The 19,849-nt window shown below is 30.9% G+C and overlaps 2 protein-coding genes across 3 annotated transcripts in view; one reads left to right on the forward strand and one right to left on the reverse strand.

The window, feature by feature from the left end:
- Positions 1 to 2,969: 2,969 nt before the first annotated feature.
- Positions 2,970 to 4,413, reverse strand: LOC106460631 (coiled-coil domain-containing protein 65-like). Its single transcript, XM_013920357.2, has one exon. It carries the CDS (start codon positions 4,411 to 4,413, stop codon positions 3,049 to 3,051), a length of 1,365 nt encoding a protein of 454 aa, XP_013775811.1. The 3' UTR covers positions 2,970 to 3,048.
- Positions 4,414 to 6,060: 1,647 nt separating this feature from the next.
- Positions 6,061 to 19,849, forward strand: part of LOC106460636 (rab5 GDP/GTP exchange factor-like) — a 42,134-nt gene continuing 28,345 nt past the window's right edge. The window contains exons 1-4 of one of the 2 annotated variants that reach the window (XM_022387392.1): positions 6,061 to 6,156; positions 13,511 to 13,759; positions 14,286 to 14,425; positions 14,879 to 15,130. In XM_022387392.1, coding sequence (XP_022243100.1) covers positions 13,557 to 13,759; positions 14,286 to 14,425; positions 14,879 to 15,130 — 595 coding nt within the window. In that variant the 5' untranslated portion in view covers positions 6,061 to 6,156; positions 13,511 to 13,556. Of the gene's footprint in view, positions 6,157 to 6,287; positions 6,593 to 13,510; positions 13,760 to 14,285; positions 14,426 to 14,878; positions 15,131 to 19,849 lie in introns of those variants that run through there. The other variant, XM_013920362.2, reaches the window with a different exon arrangement.

A 19,849-nucleotide genomic window follows, 5' to 3' on the forward strand; every position in this document is an offset into this window, starting at 1 on the left:
TCTCTGTATTTTTTAATAATTAAGAAGTAAAAATATACGACTTATTTATTTAAATACATGTTAAAATATAGTTGAGAGTATCATTAATCCATTCCTATAAGACAAGGATTTTTGAAGAAAGTTTTCATTAATTAACTGGGGTGGTGTTCTTATGAAACATGTCAATCAGTAGAGAAAAAAGTTCGTAGCCATCTTGAAAAAGGAAGGGTGGTAAAAATTTTATCACTTAAATTGAATTGTTCAAGGAAAATTGTTTTCATAGGATGTAGTGATTCAGTATTAAATATTGCACTCCTGGAAAGAAACATACCCCAAATTTAAGGTATACTTATAAGGCGAGTCTCTCCTGAATGGTGTTTCGCAAGAGTCAGCTGTGTGATATGGCCAACTACAGTATGTTAACAAGTTTAGAAGTACAATTCTGATAAGGAAACTTGTTTAAAATAGAATGTGAACTGCAGTTACTTTCACATAACTGTCTCATAGAATTCTTAAGTGATCTTGTGCTATACAACTGAGGTTATTTAGATACAAAAATATACTGTTTCTTACATCTGAGAAAACTGAGCTGGACACATGACTAATTATTTTCCATTTCATTCCTGGATAAAAAATAAAATAAATAATACTGCTGCTTTCAGTAATAGAGTTTGGCTTCTCTTGTAATATTTCATCAAATTTTAAGTGATGATAAATATTCAAGGTATCATGATAAACTTTTATCTAAATGTAAGTTTGATTTACCATATTTCAGTAGCAGGTTAGTTTATCTATTAAGATGTAGTATTCTCTTTTCTTGTGTAATATTTTAGCTTTATGTTCTTAGACAAGTACATTACCCAGTGAATTTCTATATATGAACATATAAAGCAGTAACTTTAAAGGATGTGAACTTCATCAGTTCTGGTTTCAGTCATCTGATCAATAAAGAATCCTTTATCCAAAGAGAGATTTCATTCTCTGCAGAGCAGAGAATGCTGAAGTTTGTGTCAGTAACTGTCCCATCACACATGTTGTGTCAATGTAAATAGATATTAGACTGATTTCCTTTGTTCGGTTTTAGGTGTTCTTTAATTTGTGCTGAGAGGTGACATATGGAACCAGTATTTACCTGTTTACAACAGGTACATGTGAATTTGTAAATGACATATGATTGCCCTAGCATTGGAATTGTATCTCTCACCTTAAAGAAATCTTCTCTGTGTACTTGAAATTTAAATATTTGTGTATATGATGTTTTTAAAATGTTCAAATCTTTTTTTCTTTATTTTGAAATTTGAAGGACCTATAAAAGGTAACACAATAGCCAAAGGTGGTTTAGGTACATCAAATAATTTTACAAAGTACTTGTACATTATCTTGTTCATGAGTTTTTAAGAGAAACAATTCTTATGAAAGCTTTTGATGTTACTAAGTTCTAAACTGAATGCCAACTTAGTGCTTATTATTTTTAAGGCCCTGTGAATCAGCATAAACACTAAATTATTTTTGGAACAAAACTACTGTAGTTGAAACATAAACCTGAAAACGTTGGCTTTTGGTAACATGATAATGATAATGCTTTTCCCTTGTTAAAAACTTTATAGTTCAAAAAAAGGTAATGTAGCATCTGTTTCTTCTTCAACAGTGAACTTTATACTCTGATGTTTCTCATTCAAAAACTGATTATTTTTGGATGTCACATTTGTTTTTGAAAAATAAAGAAGAATTAATTATATACCTTTTATAAAGAAGTGGACTGAAATCATCAGGATCAGATGTCCACATAATTTCTCTTGGTAGCATAGGAAAACATTAGATAGGCATGGAGCTAATTTATATCCCAATGCTACACTATTGAGTTGGTTAAAAAAATTTTCCTTGAAAGAGAAATTGTGATTCTTTTGTTGCAAAATTAAGTAGGTCAAGGTATACTTCTTTAGTTAGACAATTTAAAATGTCACACTTTTCAAAAACTAAGTCACTACATAGATCATTCACTTCCTTTAATAGGATATTACTATATAGTGATCCAATATCAAAACTGGCACTATATACGTGTTCAAAGAGAGCTAGATTCCTGAGGTATTTGGTCATATCAAAACTATCTTTTGCTTAGTGGTAAATAATTTCACAAAATCCACCAAAAAATTTCCTAGTTTATTATTACGTGCCTGTGTTAGACACAATAGTAATTTTCAAACATAAACCTGCCAGTTTAGAATAACCTGGTGGTTAGGATGCTAAATTCACAATCTGCAGCTCATTCCATTGCCAAAAATAATTACTTTTTCAGCCAGTTGGTCATTATAATGTGGTAGTCAATCCCACTATTCATTAGTAAAAGAGTAGTCTAAGAGTTAGTGGTGGGTGGTGTTGACTAGCTGCCTTTCATTTTGTCTATCTCTGCAAAATTTGTTATGGCTAGTGTAGATACCCTTCGAGTTGCTTTGTGCAAAATTCAAAACCAGTTTAGAAAAAGAGCTAATCACACATTTTCTCTATAACAAATGATTGAGAACAGGATTCTAAGTATGTTTTTACTTTCATAATATATATGTAAAATTATACATTAAAGACACCTATGGGCATTTTTGTTGCACTGACATTTTTATTCTGGCGAGTTTTTGATTCCTTGAGCCATAAGTGACAGTTACAGGATCATGAGTTATTGGTATTTCATTATATTGAATGGACATCTTTGTACATTTTATTTCATTCAGTGATAAATTGCATCAACTACAACTTGGCCTCCTCTTTTATATATTTGCTTTAAAGGAACATCTCGAAAAATTGTGTGCTCCAATTTTACAAATTGTATGCCACATAGTAAAGACAATGAGACACTATTGCCTTGTAGTGGTTAACCTATTACTTGCCACAAGAATGAAAACTATTCCACAAATTTCTGTGATTTAAACTACTAAATATTTAAACAAAAAAATCTTCTTATCTTTAAACTCTACCCATTATAATTATTATTATTTTTTTATATTTCAGACACTTGTTTTATTATTTAGCTAATACAGAAACAATGCTGAGTTAAAAGTTCACCTATTATAATCACTTCTATTCAGTGATATGCTGGATTATATGAGCTGCTTCAATGATGACCGGTCGCTGTTGTTCCAGTTTCTGAGGAGGATCAAATTGTTGATTAATAACCAGAAGTGGATTGGTTTTTTCACTATCTTTATTGAGTCCCACAAAGTAATCACTCAGTTGTTTCTTTAAAAACTTGTTCTCGTTTTCATAATCTTGGCATTCCTTTTGCAGAGCTAAAGTCTCTAATAACACCTTGTTATGTTTTTTCCAAAAATTTTCAAGCATTGGATAGTCTGCAGCTTCTTCCTTTATTATATTTTTTGTTTGTTTGAATATGTCTACTTCAATCTCCTCTTCACTAGATGTATAAAATGGTAACACTTTTTCCTCTTCTGTTTCTAGTTTCCTACATCTCTCATATGACTTAAGGATGTTTTCTGCCTCAGATGAAATAATACTAAGTTTTTGTATTATTCCATCACTCTGAGTAACCATTTTCTTGAGTGCATATTTCTCCTTTTCTTGAATTTCCTTGATTTTGTCTTTCATCAAAGAAGCAGAATTTTGAAGTTCAATTTTTTCCTTTTTTAAAACATTGTCTTCTTGGCTGTCATCTTTAGCATACATAGAAATTTTAAACTTTAACTGTGAAATCTTATCTGAGATTGACTGTAATTTCCTTTTTTGTACATCTATCTGTCTTGCATTTTGTTCATCCTTTGCTTTTAGTTCTTCAAATGCTTTTCTCCGGCTTTCTGTGCTTTCAGTATATCCTTGCAATGCTTCTTGAAACTGCTGCCAGAGGCCTTCAATGTAGCCTTCTAAAACAACTTGTAATGTCTGCTTTTCTTCTACAATTTTATCCTTAAGATCATCCTTTTTACTTTGAAGCTCTGCTTTCCTTTCACCCTCAGCTTCTAAAAATTGTTGTTCCATAGCAAATGTTACATCAACCAAATTTGACATGTCTTTTTGCTGACAAATACATATTCTGTCTTCTGAAGAACCAAATTCTTCTCCAAGCTTTTTTTTCCGAGAGAGGTAATTACCATAACAATTTTGTACTCTTTCTCTTTCTATTTCTATCAATTTATCCAAATTCTGAAGATGGCCATTAACAATCCGATCGTGTTGAAGATCATGGTCCTGATGATCTTTCTGAAGTGATGCAATAACTGTTTCTTTTCTATCAAGCACACGTTGAAAGGTCTGTTTTAAAATTTCTAATTCTTTCTGAAGCTCTTTTGATTTCACATCTCGCAAAAGAGATCGCCATTGTTGGCTGATTTTAAGATAATTTAAATTTGAAACTTTCCTTTCTTTTGTAATTTTTTGCTGTATAAACTGTTCTACTAATTTCTCCTTGATGTTTTGATTTTCATCTTTCATGGGAGTTTTTCTATTCATTTTTATATTACGTTAAATATCAGCTTGCAATTATTTTATGATAAGTTTGTAATAATACATATTACTAGTATGTCTTGTGATTCACATACTATACTTAAATTATCGTTCTCACTATGAACGCTTGTATATGATTGTCTCCAAGATAACGCCGTTTTTTTCCTTATTATTTACCTTATTCTCTAACGCAGAAGTGAAAACTTAGTGACACTAAGATAAATACGGTAAAATCAAAATTAATCTCGAAAAATATTCTTACCAAAGACGTTGGTGTTCCGACTATTACATTCTGTTTATCGACGGTTACCATGGAAACCAGTACACCAATATTTAGAATTAAAACTATAGACATATGGAGATTCTTTATTTTCCAAAATAATAACTTACTTTATTGGTATAACGATGCAAAGTATTATTTGCAAAATATGCTTATTATTATAACTTATTACTTATAAAATTAATATATATATATATATAATTTAAAACAATATTGTGTTAGTTCAAAGAAGATAAATTACTTTAACAAAATATCATTTTACATCCTGATCAAACTTGGAGCACATAAGTTTAACTTATAGAATACAAAACTGTATTTTTTATCGATATAGAAAATGCGGACTACGTGTATCTAAACAAGCACACAAAATGGAAATATTCAACTTGCAATGCGACGAATTACGTCTGAGCAGGTAATCGAGTCGGGTATAAATTATAAATTAAGAAGGTAACGATGTAATCGCCAAGTACACCTGATTTAGCTTTCCTTATTTTCAGAAAATAAAAATGTTGCACTAAATGAATTTGCTATGTTTACATTTCACCGTTATTTTAACATTTTTTTTTTTTTGCAACGATTAGTTTCATGTACTTTGATCTTACTGGAAATTGAAATGGACATATTTTTATATGTGCAATGCTTATATTAAATGTCTTCATACTGCTACTGCTAGTTACAATATTTTAGAAGACATCCAGCAAGAGTTACATAGGCAATTGATTATTTTACTGCTTTTGGGGTCTTTAAAAACTGTATTACAGTATACAACCAGAAGATGCGTTAAGGGATGTTCTTTCTCAAATATGTGAAAATAAATATAATTTGTATATATGTATATTTACGTACATATATATTCAATTCTTAACTGATTACTTTATTTTAAGCACAAAGCTACACAATATGTTATCTGTGCTGTGTACATCGCGAGTATCGAAACTCGATTTTTAACGTTATAAGCCCACAAACCGCTGTACCACTGAGTATTTAATTCTCAACTACTTGAGTGTTTTGGTGATGTCAGCAAGACCAAAAGTATTCTTTTTGTAATAGAAAAAATATTTTTTTAAAGAATATATCATTGTATTAAAACTTTCACTAAAAACAATAATACAAAAAATCTCAATATTATTACAAAATACAAAATTAGTTATTAACATAATAAAATCATTTGGGGATAATACAGAATATAAACCAATTCCAGCAATTTTATCAATCACAATCAGTTCAATAAGGAACCAGTTAACTTCGCACTAGAAATAAACGACTTTATAACACCAAATTTATAATTATTTTTTAATTGGACACTCGACGTTTCGTTTTACAGCTTCTTCAGATCGTTCATTCCTACTATTAATATGTGTTTTATACACCAATATGCTCTACAGAACTTAAATAATGAGTTAACTTCGCAGTTTGGACACCTGAAATGATAAGTGTTCGACAAGCAAAACGTAAGAGTTTGTCTATTACAGCGTTCATGTAATACATTTTATTTTAGACCCTCTATAATCAGCTGATTTACATGAGCCAGTTAGGTTGCGTTTTACTGCGTTCGTCGGAGGTTAGGCAAACTAGAAGATAATACTAAAAAACGTCTTTTTAAAACATGACGTATGCAGGAAGCTCGTGTTGTTTTACGATGGTTTCGGTTCCTAGTTGTGTATTTACATATTGCTAACATTGTGGTTTTTTATATATTTTTTTTCGTTCTGAGTTAATATTTTTGTTACTGATAATGTTTTTATTGTGTGGCATTATTATTACAGCTATAATATATAGTTTTACTGGCTAACTATTGAGCTGATTAAACGTAAAGTTCTTCCTGAAAGTGAAACGTTAGCTTTTATCCTTAAGCGGAAGTCTTGTGCAAGTTGGGAGCTGCTTTTGGTAAGTTACGTGTACGAGGAAAGGTTATATTTTCGTAATAATATAAATTACTGTACAGTTCGTAGTCTGTAGTATTAGTAAGTTAATTTTAAATATGAAACTTATGTATGATTCATATGAAAATTATATCATGAACCACGATAGTCGTTCATAATATTGGGGATCGCAAGGAATTGCACAAAACTTTAAATTAATAGTAATAGAACGTTCGTGGGGGGGTGGGGGACCTTAGCCAGTAAAGATTCAGTTCAAACAACTCCGTAAAACCTTTCCTATTAACTGCTGAGGGTGTACACATTTAAAAATGCACAAAAAAGCTCGTGTATTAGACTTACAAGGAAATGAAAATACGCTCAAAACGACCCATTTGTAATTCTTAATAATATTCTCTTGCCAGCTAATAACCAAAACTGCTTGGTATATTGCACCCAAACCTTTTGTAGAATACTAAATTAGTAAGTAAAGTACTGCGAAGGTCATAGGGGTAATGAAAAGTCGATTTATTTCTTATTAGTTATATATTTTACATAAGCTAAAAAATCGTAATTCTAGTGTAAACGATGTTATCATTACCCTCTGAAGTTAGCTTTTTTACAAATATCTGGTGTTCCTTTAAAAGGGTGAAACAGGAATTACCAGCCAACATTGGATGAACATTAGATGACTGTAACATGTAGATACTCAGTGCTTTGTACATTATACAATTGGTGTCTTTAAGGAGCCAATCAATGTATTATGTATGAAGTGAAGGAGTTAAAAAATCAATACACATGATATAAAGTTTTATTAAAAACTATAAAAAAAGCCAGTCATCAAAATAAATAAAAATTGGGAATTTAGAAACCTGCAAACAGGGATTGTAAAAAAAAAGTAAGGAAACAAGGCTGGAGATATTGTAGACGTTATTTACTCAAACTACAAATCCATATTTTGGCTACACGAAATGTAATTCTAGGTAACAGCATAGTCAAAATAGGGGTTTCTAGTTTGAGTAAATAATGTCTATAGTATCTCCAGCCTTGTTTCCTTACTGTTTTTATGATCCCTATTTGCAGGTTTTTAAATTCCCAATTTTTTTCAGTTATCTTATTTATAATATAAAGTATGAAATATAAAAAGATACTTAAATAGAAGTAAAATATTAAAACAAAATAGAAATAATTATCAAACATACAGCCTACAACTTTTAGTATGAGAATATAGAGTATAAAAAGGTATTTGTTTTGACTTTCACAGATTGACCTAAAAATGTATGATGAATAGCAAGATTTGTGAATTATAATTTATAATAAACTGACTGTTATTGTTAGCATATTTTAATATGAACTGAAAAACTGACACAATAAGTGAACTATCTGATCAGAAAATTATTGTTAAAAACGTACATTGGTGTTTCTAATGTTATATTTCTTCTGCAGTTTATTAAGTTCTATCTTGTGAGAAAAAAAAAAGGCAAAACAATACACTTTAAGTTCATAAAATAGTCATTTTTGTAAGGGTTTACAAGTCTCCAAATAAAGGTTTGTGTATTAATTGTTGCATATAGAATAGATAAAGAAATGTGTAGGTTCAAATGCTATTGATAAAAATTAAAATGTAATTGTTTGGTTCAAAACATGGACATTTTAGATTATAAAAATAATAATATATATATACATATATATTGTTTTTCTGAAAATTAATAACAATTGAATTTAACTGACTTAAAGGGGGCACTTGCCCTCCTGGAAAATGAGAAACATAATTCATTCTTTATTCATTCAGCACATGTATATGAATTTACAAGTTTTTTATTCATTTCACAATTTCACACTACTTATTACACTTAATTTTCAATTCTAATAAAAGTTGCCAGGTTTGTCAGTAGCTTTACTTAAAGTCTCTAGATACCTATCCTGTACCTAAATATTTAAAAATGTCACTACCATGGTGGCTTCTTGGATATTAGACATGGAAATTCTCACTCAGGTCATCAAAGAAACCCACAAGGTCTTGCCGACATCCCCTGAGCCCTGTCACCGTGTGATTGGGGTTAGCCTGTTGCCACCTGCTGATAATACCTTCAGCAGGTTATCAAAGAGACTGATGCAGTCTTGCAGACATCGAATGAGATGGCATGGTCAGGGTCAACTGACTATTCTGTAGTACAGTGGTTCCCAACTTGGGGTATCCAGAACCCTGGGGTTTACGAAAGTAATACTGGGGGTTCATGAGCTGTTAGCAACATCAACCATCTCAATAAATGAGTAGGTCTTTTAATACTGCTGTTTTTTAATTGCAAACTCAGTTATATGTCTTTTATTTGATAGTGAAAAATGTGAAAAAATTTTAATTATTAGTTAATAAAAACAGTTTTTTGGGTAGACGGAATCTTTCAAAAACATGGGGAAAAAATAATAATAAAAGGGGTCCTTGGTGGTGGTGAAAGGGTTGCGAACCACTGATTTAGTACATATAGCTTCAAGTCTGCAGTATGGCTTAAATCAATCAAATCTGACTGTGGGAGCTTGTCTGTTCTCTTGACTGTAATGGCAAAACCTTTGTCCCTTGGTTTTGACTTTGCCCCCTCCCCTGGAAAAATTATTGCAGATGCCCATGAGAACAAATTGACATGAGGGCTATGGGAGTAAAGGTGTTGTTCTAGTAGTGGATAACTCTTTCAATCTCAGCAGATTATATGGGTATTTAGTGTTGTTCATTTACCAGCAACAGTAGTAAGTTAGTTGCACCATATCCTTTCTTTATAAGGTTACTTTTATCATCAGTACTGGTTATTATATTTATTATAACTAGTTTTACTTATTATTGCTGTAATGATTAGCCTAATTTATGGATTTAGGACTAACATACATTTACTAAGCTGGTCGAACCAAGTATAAATTTTAACATGGTGTAGTAGTTTTGACTTGGGCATTGGTCTAAACAAGTGATAATTTTACCATAGTATTAGTTAGAATACTTAATATATGAATATGTTTATTGATTAGTTTTCAATATTTCTGTTTTTATTTTTAATGTTTATCTTGCTGCAATGATTATTTTACATTGTATTAATATCAATTTTATCTGTACTTACAAAGATTATTTTACATTGTTAGCATTGTATATAACTTTAGGACTAACCTAAACCTCCTGGCTTGGCTGAACCTTGGGAGACATTGTTTGGTTTATAGCCAAAAATATGAACAGTGAGGGTACCCAAGTTAATATTAATCAGTATGCTTTTTGTGTTTGAAAAATGTGATTTATTTTGCAGACAGAAAACAATAATGCATTATTATATTACCCAGTGATACTACATGTAGGTTATAAACTCGAGATGAGTTTTATAACTACTATTATATTATATTTTTTGTAATGATTTTAGGGGGTCAAAGGTAAAAAACCCCAAAATGTCTATATTTTTAGTCTGGAACAATCAACTTAGAAGAGCAGACAAACATATGGTATTGGCATTTGACTTATTTCCATATTACGTAGTCCCTAAAACTTCTAAAATACTGGAGAAGTATTGGTGGGAGAGAAGGAGGTAATAGGATGAGTATGGCTATTTGGTTCAAAACTTCTGAAAAGTGGGAAGTTTAATAGTATAACATACAGACAACAAAGGACCACTTGGTCCTTCAAGACTGTTCTTTTGCTAACTCACTCTTGAAAAAATTATAAATTTAAACCTTTATTTCTCAGGAAATCATTAATTCCCTACTCTTAAAAGAAGCTGGCCTCCCCTACTATTAATGGCAACTCGTTCCATAAGCTAGTCACCCTGTTGGAAAAATTAAAATCTTAACTGGAGTCTAGCCTGTCCTTTATAAATCTTAAACGTGTTCTCTCATCCTATTATCTTTAAAATATAGCACAAGGAAATCAGAGGCATTTATCCTTTCGATCCACCAGATAATATTGTAAACTTCAATAAAATCACCTTTTAATTTCTTTTTAGGCACATTATGGTACTATATTAAGAGTAAAAAAATTTTTTTTTTTTGGTAAAGTGAGAAGTAAAATCTTTATTATTAGTTACAGCTGAATAGTTTTGATAACTAGTCTTTCCTTAGCCCTTACTGGTGTGATTTTTTAAACTAATTTTCTGTATTGCATCTAATTAAAATCTCTTTGAAAGTATAAGTACATCATATTTTGCACCTTCTTCAGATAAGTAAAATCTTTGAAAAAGAATTAAGGGATTAGTAAGGCAAGGTTTCCCCTTTAGTGAATCCATGTTAGCTTTCTCTTAAGATATAATACCTGATTCTGCAAAGTTTCTTATCTGACGTGAATTCTTACCATAACAGATGTAAGGCTAACTGGCCAATAATTTCCAAGGTAATTTATTACCCTCTGAAAAACAAGGAATAATTTTAGCAACTCGACTATCCTCAGGCACCTGCCCACTGTCTGTTGACCTACCAAAAATGAAAGAAAGAGGGGCTGTAATATCTAATCTTTGATTTCCTTTAAAACCCTTGAGAAAACTTTGTCTTATCCTAGTGCATTATCTATTGTTCATCTCTCATCCCTCTACTTACCACCAACGTACATCATATAAAAGATTTTGGCCTATTCCATGGTTTTCCATAGAATGCACAGGGTCAGAATTATTGCTAATTTCTTCTCTTATAAAAGTAAAAGAAAACACTTAAAAAGTTCAGTTATCTCGTAGTCTTGTACAAAAATTTTGCTATCAGCATGCAATAAAAACAGATAATGGCTCATTGCATACAACAACTAAAGGACCAACAGAGACTTTGCAAAACCATTTTTTACTTACAACAATTAAAGGATCAATAAAAACAGATAACGGTTCATTACTTACAACAATTAAAGGATCAATAAAAACAGATAACGGCTCATTACTGAACCTAATTTTAACATTTTGCTTACCTTTAATACTTAAAAAAAAATCCTTATTAGATTCATTAGTATCATGCAGTTGTTTTTTTACTTACTACAGTGAATTTATATAGGATTTGAAAAATATATAGCTATCAATTTATTTTATTTATTTATTCATCAGACAAGCAGTGTAATATATTTGAAATAATAAAAGCTGTATATCCTTCAAATCCTCTATAGATATAGTTTATATTTGGTGAGTACAAGACAATGAACACACCATACACGATATCCAGTTTAACTCCATGACAAGTGGTGAGTTAAATGATAGATTGGGCTTTATATTTATTATAAGTGAAGTGTTCCTCATAAGCCTTTTTTGATTTCATAATCCCCGCGTGTACCCAAATCCCTAGCTTTTCTATAATTCTGTAAATCTTCCATGCTGTCTGTCGATTTAACTTCTTAAACTTATAGCATATATCCCTAATTTTCTCCATTATGTCTTCAATAATCAATTAGGTTTGAATTTCCCTCTTTTCCTTTCTTATGAACATGTCTTATCTTCAGTTTAAATCAATTTATATATTTTTATTTGTGGACTCTGTTCCACATCAACTTTGAACTCATAGCACTTTTATCATGGCCCTACCTTTTGCATAATTTTCCGTATATTTCTGGAGTAAGTAAAAATTATTTATATGTATTAATTTTAGATTACAGTGATAATTAGATTTAAAAGTACTGATGGTGTTTGACTGGTGAAGCTATCTGATGGATTCTTATCATTCAAGTGCTTCTTGTACTGGTGTATGGTATGAAATGTCACTTCATACATATTGTTAATATTTAGGTAGAAGCACAAAGAACATTGGGGTTAGAAAGAATATGACAGGAAATTCCAAATTATGGCCTGTGGTATGCAAGATTTGTGGTCAAGGGATCAGGTTCTTCTGGTTAATTGGTGGTTGTAAAGGTTTGTAGGAATCACAAAAATATCAAACTCAGTAAATTTATTCCAAATCTATCTAGTATATGCAATAAATCATGAAGTCTACATCATTAAGAAAAATGTGGAAGCTTTCAACAAATATTAAACTGAATTTTATTTTATTACCATGGGAATAAGAAAAATGTGAAAAACAAATTATATATATATATATATATATACATACACACACACATACACATGTCCAATATATGTATAAATAAGTCATGAAATCCAAATGAATAAGAAAATTATGAAAGCTTTTAACAAATATCAGCATGATTTTTACTTTATAACTTAACAGACTGATAACAGTTCAGTCTGTGTATATGAATATTTACATTATTTATTAGCCAGGTGTTCTCTGCTATCAGAGCATACACAATGACAACCAAATGACAAACAGCTGACAGCCTCGAAAGCAAAGATAATCATTCATTTTGGCTCGATTTGGGTACATTACTCAACATCTATATATTTTGAACAAAATTAAGCTATATCTGTTTTCTAGCTACTCTCTTAGTTTTATGCTGCTATATCACCTTTTGCAATTGAAATCATTGAGCTAATATAACCACACTTAAACACAATTTTTTTTATATCAGATAAAACCATTACCTCCCAAGTCCTTTCCCAGAGGATTTGGAGATAATACAGAAACTATTCTTAGATTTTTTATATAAATTTCATTTCTGTTGTTTTTTTGTTTTTTTTTAGTTCTTTGAAAATATCTATCATGATAAAATAAAATAAGTATGCATATTAGAAATTATCAATGTGTTACCATATCTTGAGGAATTGTAGTGATGTTGCATAGGAGCAAAAAATGCAGTAAAATTAATCAAAATCAGAAATATTGGTTATTTACATAATAAAAAAGAATGAAAATGTTTAATTTCTGTATTTCTCCAGGTAGAGCCAAAAATTAAATTATGATCATACATGTACAGTGAATTGGTCTCCTGGAATGATTGTCTAATACATAAACTGGAAGTCATAAAGTTTTTGTTTTTTACTAAATATAACCAAATTAATGTCAAACTATTTATTCTTTTCTTTAAAACATGTTTTTATTTTTGTTTATTTCTCATTAGAATTTTGAGTTGGTGAACAAAGTTGTAAAGCCTAAAATTCTGAAGAATGTCAAGACGAATAGAACCTTCCCACAGGTTTAGAAGAGCTAATCTTCTTCATATACCTGAATCTGATCTGTTATGTAAGAATGGTTGTGGTTTCTATGGTAACCCAGCTTGGCAGGGATATTGTTCCAAATGTCATAAGGAGCTTTATCAAAAACCTAATCACTCAGGTGTTTCAGAACAGAAAACCAAAATTTCCAGAAGGTTAGATTTTAATAGTAAACCTGTTTTCATTTACATTAAGTATCAGATATTGTTTTTATATAATATCTCTATAACCTTATTAGTTATTGCATCTTCTAAAACTTATAGTTTGTGGACATTACCTGTTTTATTATGTCATAGTTACAGGGTGTATTTTGAGTTCAGTGTTAGATTTGATGCTCTCATGTAATGCCATTTACATTATTTCTTTTAAAGTAATTAATTTTTCTAATGAATAAAAATTCTTGTTAAAAAACTGTGTAAAATTTTTGTATATTATCCAAATTTTTATTTTTAATGTATATTAATCAAGTTTACAAGTATTGCATTACTTTGTTGCATTGTAGGGAGAGTATTTCTTTCATCAAGATAAAGTTGCAGATCTTAACCTGTTTTTTTGTACAAAAATTATTTAAGAGGTAGAATTTGGATTACAGTAATCTCTAGAATAAGATGTTTCTTTTTACTTCCATTGCATCTAAAGGAAGACTTGTCTAAAAATCACAGTATTTTACCAAAAATCCAGGTCCTTATCTCAGAACAGTGGAGAACAACCAGAAAGCTCTTTTCATGCTTTTGCAAAGTTTGAGAAAAAGAAAAGACATCACTCTGAAAAAAGAGCAAAGACTATAAAAAGCATTATCAAAAGAACCAACACATTTAAAGGTAAATGTAAAACTAAGTTATTTTTGACTTTTAGTATTAAATAGGAAGATATACAGTCTTTTCAAATGTAATGCATTTGTGTTTAAAAACTATGTTCAGTTCTTACTGGTTAAAATTGTGATTGACATTTTTTCTAGCAGTTTTATTTTTACTAGGTAAAAGACACAAATATATAGTAGCTAAAAGAATTGGTAAACATTTAAAAAATTTAACATTCACAAAATACTTTTTTTACACATTTTTTTGATTGTTAAGTATTTTTGAATAATCACTTTCCTTTGGAATGATGGCAAGAAATAAAACATCCGTTTAATTGGTTTTGAGTAATTTAACTAATTTCTTTGAATAATATCACTCTTTTCAAACTATTTAGAATTTAGTTTTTGTATATTATTGCTAAATGATTGTGTAATCGTCCGTAAAACAAAACTATTATCTTCATTACTTCTACAGAAACAACAGCATACTCAGAATGGAAGGAGCAACGTCAGATGAGTTTTGAGAGTAAACAGGTTGACAAAGATTTTTTAGAGTTTCTGGCGACACTTCCAGAACCTGCAGCTCATGATGTCAAAAAACACTCACATGTCCTGATAGAACGGATTCAAAAGTATTCAGATTGGACTATAAGTGAAGTATCAGAACTAATTCAGGACTTTTATCAGGCAATAAGAGAACGATTTGAAGTGCATACAATTTTTGAAGGTACCTCAATTCTTTTTAAGTTTATACTCACTGTGATTTAAAAAAAAAAATTCCAAATTAATAATAATAATAATAGATTTTGAAACATCAAGAGGTGTTTTTACCCATCAAGGATCTTTTTTTACTCTCACAGAAAACTAGTTACTAAACCCAGCCCTGTGCCCAAAATATTCATTAGCTATTTTTGGAAACTCTTGAAAAGTTGCAGCTTCCACTATTGGCAGATTGTTTCACAGACATACACCCTTTTTGGGAAATAAAACTACATAACTTGGAAATGTATGGTCTTTATAAATCTTAAATTTGTGACCTTATATTCCATTGCCCTCAAAGTTCAGTAGGAAACAAATGTGTACATCAGTATTATCAATTTTCTTAATAGTTTTGAAAATTTCAGTTGGATAACCTCTGACCCTTCTGTCTTTCAAGAGAGAGAAAGCATTAAGGAACCTCAAACAAATTTTTGTTAAATTTTTAAATTTGTTGTTTTAGCTTTATACTTCCATTTCACAGTTTGCTAATAGCCTAATGAACTAACATTATAATGTTATAATAGGATTCTAATATATTCATGAAATTAATTTGTGAAATGTTAAATATATTGCTGTGCATATTAAGACATTCAGTGTACATAATGTTATAATATGCTATTCATACACTGTATATTAGCTGCAGCTTACACTAGAAACAAAGTAGTAAAATGCTAATCAAGTTTCTGTATTAAACATAAGGTATATCATGTGTGTTTCCATGTAATCCTGCAATAAATCTGGTTACTTAGCTAAAGAGAACTATTCTCTCTGTCAACTTGAACATCTTGAAGTTATGATACTGGTAAACAGTTATAGTGAAATTTTTCTACTTTATGGACTCCAATCAAAAAGACTTGTTGTTTCCTTTTTAATTCCTCAATACGGGCTTGGTCCCATGGAACGACCACATGACTGTTTATACTTGTATATAGTTTTCATACTATAACTTTTAATAAAGTATGTGTATTTCACATTTGGCAGACTTTCAGTAAATGTTACAAGTCGTTTGTACACAAAAAATCTGTTTTTTAATGAAGTATTTTTACTAACAACTTGTCTGTGAATATATCAAATCTTTTTTAACTAGTCCAAGAGCAAAGTGATTTTTATGTTACGATTAAAAATACTTTACTTTGTCTCCTAAGTAAATAGAAAACTTTTATCATAAAACTTGACATCTTATCTGTTATTATGTTTACCCTAATAATATATTTTATTCACGACATGATAAAAACCATATAACCTGAGTGCTTTTGAAAGGTGGATCTTTCTTCTTCAAGGGCAAACTTGGAATGGTGGTGTAATTTAATAAGTGATACATAAAGGAAGTTGAGTAATGTCATGAAGGTCATCTGATCTTCTAAGAAATTTTTAGTATATTTTTCCATGTACTGTTGTGTGTCTCATTTCCAGCACAACGTAAAAAGGTGTTGCTGATTTTTACTTTAGAAATGGTTAAAAAAAAGAAATAAATAAACTATACTTAAGTATTTAGGTAAAATAAAGGTGACACCTGGAGACTGATTGAAAAAGAAACAAGTGAGTAAAATTATCTTAAATAAATAGCAAGTTTTATAAAAATTAAAGTTCACACTATATGAAAGAAATGTGCAAAGAATAAAAATTATTTTTCTGAAAGAGATGAAACCAACGATTGGAGATCAGTGATTCCAGGATCTAGATTGATTCAAAAAAGGTTGAACAGTGTTTAGATTAGCAATCCAATAAGCTTTAGTTTTGAATTTTGTTTCAGTGCTGATGAGACTAACATCATTAACAAAATGACCATGTTGGTTAAAGTGTTGAGTTACAGAGAGATCTTTTTCAGTATTAATAGAAGATTTATGTTTGTTGAAACATTTTCTAAGAGTTGTTTGTGTATGTCCAACATATTGGTGATTACATTTTTTACACTGTGTAAGGTAAATGGTGTTTTATGTTCCACAAGTGATTTCTTTGGAAATTTTAAAGTTTCTTTGGTTGTGCTTGTCAGAAAATGAGTCAGTAGTTTTTTATGAACTTGCAGGTTTAACAATGAGCTTTATTGCATGGATAACAACCATTTTTTGGTGGGATGTAATTCACTTTTGTGTGAACAAGGATATCTTTTAGAGTTCTGCTCTTTCGGAAAGAGACAACTAGAACTTCAAGAAATATCTGTTTAAGGCAATCATTAAGTTGTAGGAGATGAAAATGTTTTTTTAGAATTTGTGAAACATTTCTGAGTTAAAAGTGATAGGTAATAATAAGAGGAATTCTATTTGAAACGGTAGTATTGTTCTGTTGTAGGATGTTTTTCTGCTGAGTGTTGTTAGCCTTTTTGATCTGTCTGTTGATTTAGGTATCTTTATATCCTCTTTCAGATCCTTGGTGTGTTTTCTTTAGTCTATTTCATTTGAGCATATATTCTTTATTCTAAGAGCTTGACTGTAGTTAGTGTTCTATCTAGTGTGAGCAGGATGACAGCTTTTATACTGAAGGTATTATGGTCTGTCTGTGGGTGTTTTGTACAAGTCAGTGTGTTAAATTCTGTCTTTTAGAAAAACAGTGATGTGAAGTTAATCTGGGTAGGCAAGTAATCAAAGGTAAACTTGATTGTTTTGTGAAAGGAGTTTGCATATGAGATAAATTATTTTAAGTGATTCAAGATCGGCTGTCCTACTTTAGAATATCTAGTCCTTCATCATGTGAAATACTAGTGTAGAGGGAAGAAACATCCATTGTGCAAAAAAGACTGTTAAGTGGTAACTGTCTGTTAGAATTAATTTCTTCTATGATATTAAGAAAGTGAGTAGTATCATTTATGTTAGAAGGGAGGGTACAGGGAAACAGTTTATGTGTTGGTCAACAAAAGCAGACAACCAGGATTGTTTGTGTATTTTAGGAAAGAGATAAAATCTACCAGGCAAAGCTTGTCTGGGTATAAAATGCTAAAAAATATCTTTGTTAATTTTATTGTTTTGGAGAAGTTCTTTAAGTTTATCAGTTATGGTCTTAAAAAAGTGAGTTGTAGGATCATGTGAGAGTTTCTTGTAGAAATTAGTGTCCTCTAGTTGCTTGTTAGCTTCCGTGATATTGGCATCTTTGTTAAGAATAACAATAGCCCCACCCTTGTCTGCTGGCTTTATTATAATATTGTTGTTTAATTTAAGATTGTTTAGAGCAGTTTTTTCATTTTGGTTAATATTATTATGACATTGCTTGGAAGATTTTGAGGTTTGTATTATGTCATTCTCTACTATTTTAGTATAACTCCCTAAATGTGGTTCTCTGTTTGGTAGAGGTGTCCATAAAGACTTTTCTTTGAAGTTTGGTATATGTTGATTTCAATAGGGTGTGGTTTGTTATGAAAAAATTTGCAAAGTCTTAGTTTTCTAGAGAATTCATGCAGGTCAGAAAGAAGTTCGGGCTCATTAACATACCTGTTATTTGAGACCTTTACTAAGGAGACTGAGTTCTGCTTCAGAGAGAGTTGTATCTGAAAGATTAACAATGCTAGAGATATGTGGGGAATGTTTATTGTTACCTGTATAATTTATGAGGTCACTTCTATTTTCAACAGACTTGTTACTTTGAGAAGGCTTATGCATATTAGAGGATGAAGTGTTTTTAAACATTTTTAAGCTGTTCATTGTGAGATAAAGAGATTTTGATAGTTTCTGGTAGATTGCTCATTGCTATAGTAGTTTCTATATAATGAAGAGGATTCAAAAGAATACTGTTAGAAGTGCTTTTTGAATTGGTGTTTACTGGTAGAAGACTGATTTTTGTTATTCTTTTTAAGAAGGAATGGATCAGTTCTCTTTGTAAATTTTGTAGTACTACTGATACAGTATTACTCACAAGATTAGCTATTCTTCTTCATTGCTGCCCCCTCTATATATGAACTTTTCTTTACATATGCCACAAGCCTTTTGCTCTTCCCCTGGTGGAATTACTATATTTTAACATGTTTTTCATGTAAATCATCATGTGTCATCTCTTAATCAATAGTAGCATGATATGGTTACATGATGCATGTGACGTCCTCTACACTACATTCACTTCGAAGTTTGGCTGAAGATGTGAGCACTGGAGAATGGAGAGGAAGAGTGGGAAGTGTGAAAGAAGGTAAGTATCTATCAGAAATACATTTTCAGTGTAGGAAAATTATAACTTCCGATACAGTACTTACCTCCTCTCAAAAGATCAGCTAGAATCCCACATTGAGAAGGAGGTGGACCGGTGCGAGGGAACGAAAGAAGTACCCCCAAAAGAGTTTGAAGGATACCCCTTATAATGGGAGATATAGAACCGAAGACCAGAAAAGGGGAACCACACCACTTCTGAGCCAGTTATATTCTGTGCCCATGTGTGGAATGTGTAAGACATAAGGGTGGAAATTGAAAGATGTAGAGTGGCTAGGGTGCGGCAGACCGTACTTGGTATGTCAACCACATCCAAAACCTCCTCACGTGGTACCAACATCAATGCGAGGTTAGAATGAGGACCATACTATCTTCACCTCAAATCCAAGAATGGGGGATTAAGACCTGCACTGATTTCTGGGTATGATACGAGGATCATCTCTGATCTGTTGATTCGGGAATTGACATCCGGTATTGAAAGGATGTCTATCGCATGGAATCAGCTCCCCCCAACCGTGTTACAGGCCTGCACTGTCTAAAGGCAATAATATCCCCATAAG

This window comes from Limulus polyphemus, unplaced genomic scaffold (genome assembly GCF_000517525.1).
Source record: "Limulus polyphemus unplaced genomic scaffold, Limulus_polyphemus-2.1.2 Scaffold806, whole genome shotgun sequence".
In the NCBI taxonomy this organism is placed as follows: Eukaryota; Metazoa; Arthropoda; class Merostomata; order Xiphosura; family Limulidae; genus Limulus; species Limulus polyphemus.